Source organism: Pipistrellus kuhlii, unplaced genomic scaffold (genome assembly GCF_014108245.1).
Source record: "Pipistrellus kuhlii isolate mPipKuh1 unplaced genomic scaffold, mPipKuh1.p scaffold_m20_p_6, whole genome shotgun sequence".
Lineage (NCBI taxonomy): Eukaryota > Metazoa > Chordata > Mammalia > Chiroptera > Vespertilionidae > Pipistrellus > Pipistrellus kuhlii.
This window is the reverse complement of record NW_023425562.1, coordinates 49479858-49493853: the sequence shown is the minus strand read 5'-3', so window position 1 is coordinate 49493853 and position 13996 is coordinate 49479858. Positions and strand designations below refer to the sequence as shown.

The 13996-nt window shown below is 44.3% G+C and overlaps 1 protein-coding gene across 1 annotated transcript; it reads left to right on the top strand.

Moving 5' to 3' along the window:
* Positions 1 to 1634: 1634 nt before the first annotated feature.
* Positions 1635 to 12554, top strand: LOC118707933 (mucin-2-like). The gene is given in 4 exon segments (XM_045574627.1): positions 1635 to 1706; positions 1709 to 1891; positions 5814 to 10942; positions 11084 to 12554. Coding segments are annotated over 4 exon segments (6855 nt in total).
* Positions 12555 to 13996: the final 1442 nt, after the last annotated feature.

The following is a 13996-nucleotide window of genomic DNA, read 5'->3' as shown; positions in this document are numbered from 1 at the left end:
AAAGAGAGGAAGGGAAAGGGGGAGAGAGAAAGGGAAAGAGAGAGAGAGAGAGAGAGAGAGAGAGAGAGAGAGAGAGAGAGAGAGAGAGAGAGAGAGAGAGAGAGAGAGAGAGAGAGAGAGAGAGATCGGCTTTGTTGTTTCACTTATCCATGCATTCATTGGTTGATTCTCATATGTGCCCTGACTCAGGATCAAACCCACAATCTTTTGGTATTGGGATAATGGTCTAACCAACTTAGCTACTTGCCCAGGGCCAAAACAGTTTTTTAAAAAAATATTTATTTATTTATTTATTTAATATTTACTTGAGGATAATGTTTATTAATTTTAGAGAGAGGAAGGAAAAGAGAAAGAGAAACCTTGATCGGTTGCCCTGCCATATGCTCCCTGACTGGGGATTGAGCCCACAACCAAGGTATGTGCCCTGACCAGGAATTGAACCCGCAACCTTTTGGTGTAATGGTTAATGCTCCAACCAGCCTAGTCACCTGGCCAGGGCCTAAAAATTGTTCTTGATAACCTTTAAGGTCTTAGAATTTTCAATGTGAGACTTTTTTTTCTTATATAATTTCTTTATACCTGCTTGCCACATAATGATAGTGAACAAATGCATTAAAAATGATGAAGATAAAAAAATAAGGCTTATTCCTGGATTTTAATATCAATAATTTTATAAAATTAGAGGCCTGATGCATGAATTTGTGCACAGGTGTGTTCCCTCAGCCTGGCTGGAGATCAGGGCCGATCGGCACTGTCTCACCCAATCCCGATTGGGGTCGATAGGGGCCAGCTGGCCAGCTGGGGAGGGACCTGGAGAAGGCTCCAGGGATGTCTGGCCCATCCTACCCAGTCCAGCAGCAAGCTAACTTACCAGCCAGAGCGTGTGCCCCCTGGTGGTCAGTGCATGTCATAGTGACTTGTTGAGCAGTTGACAGATTGGTCAGACACTCAGCATATTAGGCTTTTATATATGTAGACACTATATACATTAGGGGGGGGTCCCTTCAACCCTCTCCAATCTGGGACCCCTGGGGGGATGTCCAATTGCCAGTTAAACCATTAGTCCAGACATCCCTCTCACAATCTGGGACCACTGGCTCCTAACTACTCACCTGCCTGCTTGCCTGGTTGCCCCTAACTGCCTCCCCCCACCTCTGGACTGGTCACCCACATCTGTCCTGCTGTCAGCCTAGTTAGCCACAACTGCCTGCCCTCCCCTCACTCCCCACCCCAGGCCTGGTCACCACTAACTTTCCCCCCTTCCAGCCAGCCTAGTCACCCCTTACTGTCCCCCTGCTGACCTGATCGCCTCCAACTGCTCCCTCCCTGCCAGACTGATCGACCCCAACTGCTCCCCCTGTGGGCCTGGTTGCCCCACACAGACTGCTGCTCAGTCATTTGGTTGCCCCTCATTAACTCCCCTGCCAGCCTGGTTGCCCCATGCAGCCTGTTTGGTGGTTCGTTCGGTTGTGATGATCGCTTAGATTTTTATTATTATAGATAATTAACTGTAACTTCTGACAATTATCTAGCTTTCCTTGTTTTGAGAAGAAATATATTGAAAGTGTTCATTTGTGTTTTTTTTCAAGCAGGTTTCAAGTGGATTTATTTGATTAAATATATGATAATATTATATGCCAGAATCTGATTTATATTTGTCAGCATTATATTACTTTAGCCATCAAATATAATAATTCCTATCTCCCCCATTCTTTTCTATACACAGTCATTTCTGAGCACAAAAACCCACGAAGCTCACAGTTCAGCATGTCTGTTTCCAGCATCAACTGATGTAGCTTGTGATACTGGTATCAATTTAACTAATGTCTGCACCAATACAAGGACCCTTGGAGACCCGGAATTTCCAAACAGAGAATTACATCATTGTCAGGTAATGTTTGGGACAACACTCTTTCTCTGGGTATGACATAACTCTCATGGAAATATTATTGATCTAATATTTTGGAGGAAAATAATTTACTCAATTAACGATAACAATTGAAAATCTACAGCATCCTTTAAACATGTCACTGAGAGGGAATGCAAGAGACAAATTTATGGGTCTCTTCATTTAAGGTAGTTAATGATCACGAAAGAAAGACAAAAACATACACAATTTGGAGAAAATAAGGGTCAAACAAAGTTTTGGGGTCTCTTTTATTTTGAGGACTGAGTAGGCGATGACAGCAAATGCATTGGGCGTAAATGACATTGTACCCCTTGCTCAGGTGGAGATGAAGTCATGTGTTAAGGCTCTGGGGTTCTAGTCTGTGGGTGATCTGTCTCACTCTCTCTTCCTGCCTCTGAGCCAACTGTAGGCTTTCTGTTAGCCTCCTGGTTCTGACCTCATGTGTTTTCAACCTTGACTTAGAACTATTTAGCTCTATTGGTTTGGTACCCTGAAGCAGATTTCCCGTATTCATTGACCCTTTTTCTTATTATTCTATTTTCTTCACCTTAAGGTCTGATCTCTGAGTCCCTTCCGCTTCCACACCAAGATGAAAACTTGACTCTGATTGATGATGATGCTTGCCAGTTTGGTTCAGTGCTTCAAGCTCTGGACTACACCCCTCCTCCAGTTAATCTTACTAGAGAGACAGGTTGGAGAGACTCTGACAAAATAAAAGAGGATACACTCTCTGTCAGGAGACATTGTGGAAGAATGCTTTTGATAGATAACAGTTATTTAGAGAACACGTCTCTGATAACCTCAAACAAACCAGACCAATCAGAGAGCTGAGAGTTATTTTAGATGCATTTAAGTGACAGGTGGAAAAAAATGTGGTCTGGAAGTGTAGAATGTTTTAAGAATTCACACAGCTAGTTAGCAGCTGTAATAGCATGGACACACATGTCTCAGGTCAGTTTAATGTAAGTTTCTATTAATCTTGCCCTTCTTTTTAAAGATTCAAATAAAAAATGAGGGTAATTATCTCCCTTACATGAGATGTGACTTTGGCCCTTCCTCTCCTACCCCTCTGACTTCCTTCCTAAGACCTGGATGCCCTGGGGCCATTTGTCTTTGGGCTTTCTCAGTTGGTGCCCTAAATCCTTGGCCTTATTGGACTGCTTCTAGTCTCCTAGGGGGACCTCCTTTCAGCACCCACACTGAGGATTACTATCTGAGACCGTTTCTCGTATTTTGTGATTTTTAAGAGCTATTCTATATGCTCCAAAGACATCTGCTTTGTTTTTGTTTCCTTTAGTGATCTGCTCTCAGTTATAGGGAAAGGGATAATAATGAAGTAATTAGTGAATGCAACTGTTTTTTTTGTTTGTTTGTTTTGTTTTTAATACTTAGCAAGTGCAGGGAAATATTACCCATATTGTTTTCTTGTTTACTCTTAACAGAAATCCTGTGCAATAAGTGATAGGACCCACGTGAGGGAATTGCGGCTTTGAAATATAATCCAAATTTCCAAATAGCATTGTGACAGAATTTACCAGGTGACGGAAAAATACATAGGAGTACCGGAGAAACAGGAGAAACCCATTTATTTTCACATGTTTCGCATGAACTAGTAGTGGCTTCAGGGGAGACTTCCTCTCAAATCCTGAACAAACCAATATGGAGGAAGCTCTCCCTTTACACCCTTTGGTTTCTTTGTCCCCTACATATGGAAGGGACTCGTGGACCTTTCGCAGGCTTTGCAAAAAGCCCTGTGTATTGGGATGGGAGCCATAAAACCACACTTAAAGGCATGGCCTGGTGCCAACGCTGATAACCCCATCTGGGGGTTGTGGTTTATGGCCTCTGTAAAATGGGAGTAGTTAGGTAAACCTGTCTTGTAAGACCAGATTGTGGAGAAAGGGGCAGGGACTTAATTGTAGGCTATCAATAAACATTAGGTTACTGGTACAGATTCAGATTGCTAGCAACCCCTCCCCCCCAAATGTCTTATTTTCCCCATCAGCATCATCCATGTAGTGAATGGTGGAATTTAAATTTAAACCTAAATCTGTTAGACTTCATGCTTGTGCTCCTAATTTCTACATGAACTGTCTTCTGCAAGAATAAAAGGAGGATATTTTTTATTTTAATTTTCTCAGCAACACTTTGAGGTAGATATAATTATCCCCACTTTTGATATAAGGCAAATTGAGAATTAGACAAGTTAATAAACTTGCTTAGAATATTAATGGTATGGGACTAAATTCAAGACTTCTGATCTGAAGACTTACATGTTCTACACTATGCAGTGTTTCCTGTATAATAACAAATTATATATATATGTAAGTCTATATATTATATATATTAAATTACATATATATTTATATATACAGTCAAACCTTGGTTCTCAAATGTCTCCCATCTCAAACAATTTGGTTCTCCAAGTTGTTCACCAAACAAATATCTTGGTCTTTGGACAAAACTTGCATGCTAGTACTTTAGCATGACAAAAAGTGCCTCATTGCCACAAACAAAAGAGAGAATTCTGGTCTGTTTACCTAGAAACTTAGGGTTTGTGAACATCTCAGGAAATCATGCTGTGGATATTTTTGTGGGTTTTCTTTTCTCTTGTTGCTGACAAATGGGTGATTAGCCCAACTTTACTACCGTGTTTCCCCGAAAATAAGACATCCTCCGAAAATTAGACCTAGTGCATGGAAAGATAAGACATCCCCTGAAAATAAGACCTAGTGCAATTTTGGGAGCAAAAATTAATATAAGACACTGTCTTATTTTCGGGGAATCAGGGTAGTAAACACTAAAGAGGCCATCAACAGTGCTTATGTTGCTGTGGGATGTGAAAAGAAACAATGATCACAGAGGCAGAAAAACTGCTATTGATTTGGATAAAGGAAAAAGCAGTTAGCCCGTGACAGTGTCAGCATTTTGGAGGCAGTGATATGTGAAAAAACAAAATGCCCCAAGCTGACTTCCTAAAATACACCCCTGGAAGGAGTGCTGAAAGAGATTCCTTTAAGGCTAGTAATGGGATTTGATAAATTTAAGAAAAGAAGTGTTTGCTTATAGATTACATTAGACTTGTACTGTATATAAGAAAGGTTAAAACAGGTAATCCTTTTGGGGGGTTTGGAACTAATTAATGCAATTCACATGATGTCTTATGCAAAAAAAAAAGTTTGGTTTTCGAAGAAATCGCTTCTCGAACAGCTTACTGGAATGAATGAAGTTCAAGAACCGAGGTTCCACTGTAATTTGTTATATATAAGTAGTATTTTAAAATTTATAAAGTAATTTTATGGACATTAATTCTTATTCTAATTTTATCACATCCATTTTTATGGATGAAAGGATTCCATCAAAGGGATAAGTATCTTACCCAATGGAAATAACTGGTGGCAACAGATGTGGGATTTCAACAAATGTTTCAGATTTTAAATTTCATCCTGCCAAATGCTAATTTGTATGAAAAATTAGCTAGGAAATTTGACAAGCCATTAATCAATGCACCTAAAATCAAAGACTTCAAAGTAGCTAAATTTCTGATAGATGACAAGCCAGAAGGGGAGAAGATTTAATCAGGTGATCTTTTGGGGCCCTCAAATCACTGTGAACAGGCATGTATAGAAACTTTTGATAGTGGCAGGAATATAAAGTTTCCAAGAAGACATTAATAACCTTTAAAAAAAAAGTTTGATATACAGATATATGAAAAAAAATCATGAGAAATTGGGAGAAGTTTATTTGTTCTTATGAGTCATTCTTTATTATTAGAAGCTATTAATAGTGTTTTATGTATATATCATCTTTCAGTAAGGTAATATATAAAAAAGGATTTTCAATGGTATTAATTTTTTGGATCATTCGATTTGATCTTCATTAATTTTGTATGCATCTTTTCCAGGTGACACGAAATTTCTTTAGGGATTGGTCTCTGTGGAAAATCTTCCTGGTTTGTCTCTTAGCCTGTGCGATAACAACAGCAATTGGAGTACTCATAATGTCTTTGGTGTATAATGGGAAAAAGAATAATGCCTCCATTGTTATCCACTTTCCTTCAAACCATGAGACAACTTCATCTGCAACTGAAACTAGTTCTGAGCCTATAATTCCCACTACCGTAATAGATTCTACCACACCATCCACTTCAACTACCATCACTAGAACCACTGGTCGTTCTTCAACAGAATCTACTAGTACAGCAACCATTGCTCAAACAGAAACAACAACAGAAGGCAACACTTTATCTGAAACCACTACAACAATGACTTCAGGCACTGCAACTGAGGCTACAACCATAAAAATCACTACTGCTTCTATAGAATCTAGAACTACCACAACAGCAGACACAACTTCAGCTAAATCGACTATTACCACGGCAGCCATTACTTCAACAGAACTACCTACCACAGCTGCCAGCACTACCACGAAGGTTAAAACCACATCTGTCACCACTACTGCTTCTACTGAACCTACAACCACGAAAGCAACAGATACCACTTCAACTCAACCTACAACTGAAGCAACAACCACAACTACTGCCAGTACTACTACAGAGGCTATAACCACACCAGCCACCAGTACCACTTCCATCACATCTATAACCACCAAAAAAGCAGAAACCTCTTCAAGTGAACCAACTACCATAATTATTGCTAGCACTACTGACACTACAACAAGATCAGACACCACTACAGCTTCTACTGAACCTATAACCACCACAGCAACAGATACCCCTTCAACTGAAACAACAACTGAAGCAATGAACACTGAGGCTACCACCACAAGAGCCACCACTACAACTTCTATTGAACCGGCAACCACAACAACAGCCACCTTCTCAAGTGAATCAACTGCCACCAAGACTTCAAGCACAACTCCTGACGCTACAACAACATCAGACACCAACACTGCTTCTGTAAAACCCATGACCACCACAGCAACCGATGCTACTTCAACTAAACATACAACTCCAACAGAAGTCCCTACTACAACTAAAAAGACTAACACAACTACTGCGAGCAGTATCCCTGTGGCTACAACCACACAGGCCACCAGTACCACTTCTACCACATCTGCAACAACGATGGCAACAGAAACCACTTCAAGTGAACCAACTACCACAAACACGGCCAGCACTGCCACTGAGTCTGCCTCCATATCTGACACCACTGCTACTTCTACTGAACCTACAACCACCACAGCAATACCTACCACTTCAACTGAACCTACAACCGAAGCAACCACCCCGATTGCAACCACAACAGCCACCACCACCAGTTCTACAGAATCTACAACCACCACAGTAGCAGACACCACTTCAGCTGAGCCTCCTGCCACTACATCTGCCACCACATCAATAGAACCACCTACAACCACTGCCAGCAGTACCACTGCAGCTATCACTACAACAGCCACCACGACGGCTTCTACTGCACCAGCAGCCACCACAACAGCTACCACTTCAACTGAACCAGCTCTCTCAACCACTGCCAGCACTACTGAGGCTACAAGCACCACTATCTCTACTGCTTCTACAGAACCTACAGCTGCCACATCAGTAGAAACCACTTCAACTCACGCTACAAGCAGCACAGCTGCCACTACTTCAACAGGACCAACTACCAGTACTGCCAGTGCTACCACTGAGGCTGCAACCACAACTGCCACCACTACAACTTCTACTGAACCTGCAACCACAACAACAGCCACCTCCTCAAGTGAACCAACTGCCACCACAACTTCCAGCACTACCCCTGAGGCTACAACCACATCAGACACCACCTCTGCTTCTACAGAACCTATGACCAGCACACCAACCGATGCTACTTCAACTGAACCTACAACTGCAACAGCAGCCCCCACTACAACTGAAACAACTACCACAACTACTGCTAGTAGCACCCCTGTGGCTACAACCACACAGGCCACCAGTACCACTTCTACCACATCTGCAACCACGATGGCAACAGAAACCACTTCAAGTGAACCAACTACCACAAACACGGCCAGCACTGCCACTGAGTCTGCCTCCATATCTGACACCACTGCTACTTCTACTGAACCTACAACCACCACAGCAATACCTACCACTTCAACTGAACCTACAACCGAAGCAACCACCCCAACGACTGCCAGCACTACCCCTGAGGATGCAACCACAACAGCCACCACCACCACTTCTACAGAATCTACAACCACCACAGTAGCAGACACCACTTCAGCTGAGCCTCCTGCCACTACATCTGCCACCACATCAATAGAACCACCTACAACAACTGCCAGCAGTACCACTGCAGCTATCACTACAACAGCCACCACGACGGCTTCTACTGCACCAACAGCCACAACAGCTACCACTTCAACTGAACCAGCTCTCTCAACCACTGCCAGCACTACTGAGGCTACAAGCACCACTATCTCTACTGCTTCTACAGAACCTACAGCTGCCACATCAGTAGAAACTACTTCAACTCATGCTACAAGCAGCACAGCTGCCACTACTTCAACAGGACCAACTACCAGTACTGCCAGTGCTACCACTGAGGCTGCAACCACAACTGCCACCACTACAACTTCTACTGAACCTGCAACTACAACAACAGCCACCTCCTCAAGTGAACCAACTGCCACCACAACTTCCAGCACTACCCCTGAGGCTACAACCACATCAGACACCACCTCTGCTTCTACAGAACCTATGACCAGCACACCAACCGATGCTACTTCAACTGAACCTACAACTGCAACAGCAGCCCCCACTACAACTGAAACTACTACCTCAACTACTGCTAGTAGCACCCCTGTGGCTACAACCACACAGGCCACCAGTACCACTTCTACCACATCTGCAACCACGATGGCAACAGAAACCACTTCAAGTGAACCAACTACCACAAACACGGCCAGCACTGGCACTGAGTCTGCCTCCATATCTGACACCACTGTTACTTCTACTGAACCTACAACCACCACAGCAATACCTACCACTTCAACTAAACCTACAACTGAAGCAACCAGCCTGACAACTGCCAGCACTACCCCTGAGGATGCAACCACAACAGCCACCACCACCACTTCTACAGAATCTACAACCACCACAGTAGCAGACACCACTTCAGCTGAGCCTCCTGCCACTACATCTGCCACCACATCAATAGAACCACCTACAACCACTGCCAGCAGTACCACTGCAGCTATCACTACAACAGCCACCACGACGGCTTCTACTGCACCAGCAGCCACCACAACAGCTACCACTTCAACTGAACCAGCTCTCTCAACCACTGCCAGCACTACTGAGGCTACAAGCACCACTATCTCTACTGCTTCTACAGAACCTACAGCTGCCACATCAGTAGAATCCACTTCAACTCACGCTACAAGCAGCACAGCTGCCACTACTTCAACAGGACCAACTACCAGTACTGCCAGTGCTACCACTGAGGCTGCAACCACAACTGCCACCACTACAACTTCTACTGAACCTGCAACCACAACAACAGCCACCTCCTCAAGTGCACCAACTGACACTACAACTTCCAGCACTACCCCTGAGGCTACAACCACATCAGACACCACCTCTGCTTCTACAGAACCTATGACCAGCACACCAACCGATGCTACTTCAACTGAACCTACAACTGCAACAGCAGCCCCCTCTACAACTGAAACAACTACCACAACTACTGCTAGTAGCACCCCTGTGGCTACAACCACACAGGCCACCAGTACCACCTCTACCACATCTGCAACCACGATGGCAACAGAAACCACTTCAAGTGAACCAACTACCACAAACACGGCCAGCACTGCCACTGAGTCTGCCTCCATATCTGACACCACTGCTACTTCTACTGAACCTACAACCACCACAGCAATACCTACCACTTCAACTGAACCTACAACCGAAGCAACCACCCCAACGACTGCCAGCACTACCCCTGAGGATGCAACCACAACAGCCACCACCACCACTTCTACAGAATCTACAGCCACCACAGTAGCAGACACCACTTCAGCTGAGCCTCCTGCCACTACATCTGCCACCACATCAATAGAACCACCTACAACAACTGCCAGCAGTACCACTGCAGCTATCACTACAACAGCCACCATGACGGCTTCTACTGCACCAACAGACACCACAACAGCTACCACTTCAACTGAACCAGCTCTCTCAACCACTGCCAGCACTACTGAGGCTACAAGCACCACTATCTCTACTGCTTCTACAGAATCTACAGCTGCCACATCAGTAGAAACCACTTCAACTCAAGCTACAAGCAGCACAGCTGCCACTACTTCAACAGGTCCAACTAGCAGTACTGCCAGTGCTACCACTGAGGCTGCAACCACAACTGCCACCACTACAACTTCTACTGAACCTGCAACCACAACAACAGCCACCTCCTCAAGTGCACCAACTTCCACCACAACTTCCAGCACTACCCCTGAGGCTACAACCACATCAGACACCACCTCTGCTTCTACAGAACCTATGACCAGCACAGCAACCGATGCTACTTCAACTGAACCTACAACTGCAACAGCAGTCCCCTCTACAACTGAAACAACTACCACAACTACTGCTAGTAGCACCCCTGTGGCTACAACCACACAGGCCACCAGTACCACCTCTACCACATCTGCAACCACGATGGCAACAGAAACCACTTCAAGTGAACCAACTACCACAAACACGGCCAGCACTGCCACTGAGTCTGCCTCCATATCTGACACCACTGCTACTTCTACTGAACCTACAACCACCACAGCAATACCTACCACTTCAACTGAACCTACAACCGAAGCAACCACCCCAACGACTGCCAGCACTACCCCTGAGGATGCAACCACAACAGCCACCACCACCACTTCTACAGAATCTACAACCACCACAGTAGCAGACACCACTTCAGCTGAGCCTCCTGCCACTACATCTGCCACCACATCAATAGAACCACCTACAACAACTGCCAGCAGTACCACTGCAGCTATCACTACAACAGCCACCACGACGGCTTCTACTGCACCAACAGCCACAACAGTTACCACTTCAACTGAACCAGCTCTCTCAACCACTGCCAGCACTACTGAGGCTACAAGCACCACTATCTCTACTGCTTCTACAGAACCTACAGCTGCCACATCAGTAGAATCCACTTCAACTCACGCTACAAGCAGCACAGCTGCCACTACTTCAACAGGACCAACTACCAGTACTGCCAGTGCTACCACTGAGGCTGCAACCACAACTGCCACCACTACAACTTCTACTGAACCTGCAACCACAACAACAGCCACCTCCTCAAGTGAACCAACTGCCACCACAACTTCCAGCACTACCCCTGAGGCTACAACCACATCAGACACCACCTCTGCTTCTACAGAACCTATGACCAGCACAGCAACTGATGCTACTTCAACTGAACCTACAACTGCAACAGCAGCCCCCTCTACAACTGAAACAACTACCACAACTACTGCTAGTAGCACCCCTGTGGCTACAACCACACAGGCCACCAGTACCACCTCTACCACATCGGCAACCACGATGGCAACAGAAACCACTTCAAGTGAACCAACTACCACAAACACGGCCAGCACTGCCACTGAGTCTGCCTCCATATCTGACACCACTGCTACTTCTACTGAACCTACAACCACCACAGCAATACCTACCACTTCAACTAAACCTACAACTGAAGCAACCAGCCTGACAACTGCCAGCACTACCCCTGAGGATGCAACCACAACAGCCACCACCACCGCTTCTACAGAATCTACAACCACCACAGTAGCAGACACCACTTCAGCTGAGCCTCCTGCCACTACATCTGCCACCACATCAATAGAACCACCTACAACCACTGCCAGCAGTACCACTGCAGCTATCACTACAACAGCCACCACGACGGCTTCTACTGCACCAGCAGCCACCACAACAGCTACCACTTCAACTGAACCAGCTCTCTCAACCACTGCCAGCACTACTGAGGCTACAAGCACCACTATCTCTACTGCTTCTACAGAACCTACAGCTGCCACATCAGTAGAATCCACTTCAACTCACGCTACAAGCAGCACAGCTGCCACTACTTCAACAGGACCAACTAGCAGTACTGCCAGTGCTACCACTGAGGCTGCAACCACAACTGCCACCACTACAACTTCTACTGAACCTGCAACCACAACAACAGCCACCTCCTCAAGTGAACCAACTGCCACCACAACTTCCAGTACTACCCCTGAGGCTACAACCACATCAGACACCACCTCTGCTTCTACAGAACCTATGACCAGCACACCAACCGATGCTACTTCAACTGAACCTACAACTGCAACAGCAGCCCCCTCTACAACTGAAACTACTACCTCAACTACTGCTAGTAGCACCCCTGTGGCTACAACCACACAGGCCACCAGTACCACTTCTACCACATCTGCAACCACGATGGCAACAGAAACCACTTCAAGTGAACCAACTACCACAAACGCGGCCAGCACTGCCACTGAGTCTGCCTCCATATCTGACACCACTGCTACTTCTACTGAACTTGTAACCACACCAGTAGCCACCTCATCAAATGAACCACCTGCCACCACAACTTCCAGCACTACCCCTGAGGGTACATACCCGTAAGACACCACTACTGCTTCTACAGAACTTATGACCATCACAGCAACAGGTACCTCTTCAACTGAACTTATAGTCACAATGGCAGTCCATGTTACAACTGAAAGAATTACTGAAACTACTGCCAGCACTACTATTGAGGCTACAACCACCGCAGCTAAGGTACTGCTTCTATTCCATCTACAACCACTTTATCAGCAGAAATCACTTCAAGTAAATCAAAGACCATACCCACTTCCAGCACTTCTACTGAGGCTACAAACACAATAGCCATCAGTTGGTCTTCTACTGAACCTTCAGCCACCATTTCAAGTTAATCAACTGTCACAATAATTTCCAGTAAGACTGCAAGATGTGGGACAATACTACTGCTTCTACTAAATGTATATCCACTAGTCAATGATATCATTTCCAATAAATCCACACTACAGCAGCAGCCCCAGTTCAACAACTTATTTCCACAAAGACTGCCAGTGCTACCACTGTGGCCATAATCACAATTACCCTTAGCTCCTCTATTGAACTTATAATCACCGCAGTAGGCACCTACCACAACAACTACCCACACCACTACTCAGACCACCACCCAATGGTTACCACTACTTCTATCTAATCTACAGCCACTATGCAGCCACCACCTTGTCACAAGTATGAGTACCCTGTTTTAATTTGAACCTATTGCCATAATTGCAAGCATTTGTTCCTTCAACTGAATGCACTATAAGTACAATTATCTTTTCTATTGCACCTATAGACATGAGTACCAGGTGTTTATTAACTAGGCCTGTGATCACAACTTTTACTGAATCTACTGTTATAAGATTACTGTACCATTTCAACGTTTTCTTATCCATTCTGATAACCTCTGTCACTCCAGGTTAAGGTATAACTATAGACCTTTCTACAAATTCAACTCAAATATGAAAAATTTCCATTTCAATGAACCTGTAATTAGCATCAGTTTAACAGAATATCCAGGCACCAATACTTGTTCTTCAACTGAATGTACATTGCCCACAGTAGGTATGTGAATCTAGTGACTCAGTTACTGAATCTAGTTTGCTTTCTTATTCAACTAAAACATAATTTTCTATCTCCACTGCCACAACTTTAATAAGAATAAAATCAACGCAAATGCTACTAACTCAATTGACTTTACAAACACAATAGCATGATTTCAGCTGAATTTATAATCTCCATAACCAATATTACCTGTTAATAGAAAATGATCGTCACATTCTAAGTAACCTATTACAGTTTAATTAGCAACTCCACTGCCCCTTCAAATGAATGTATAGTATGACAACATTAACAAAATATGCTAGTACCAAAACTTCCCATATTTCGCAGTAGGTATCACCACATTTATTGATCACACTGTCATGCTACCATTTCTATGCACCATCATTTCTATTTTACTTATTACTACAATAACTACCACTAAATCC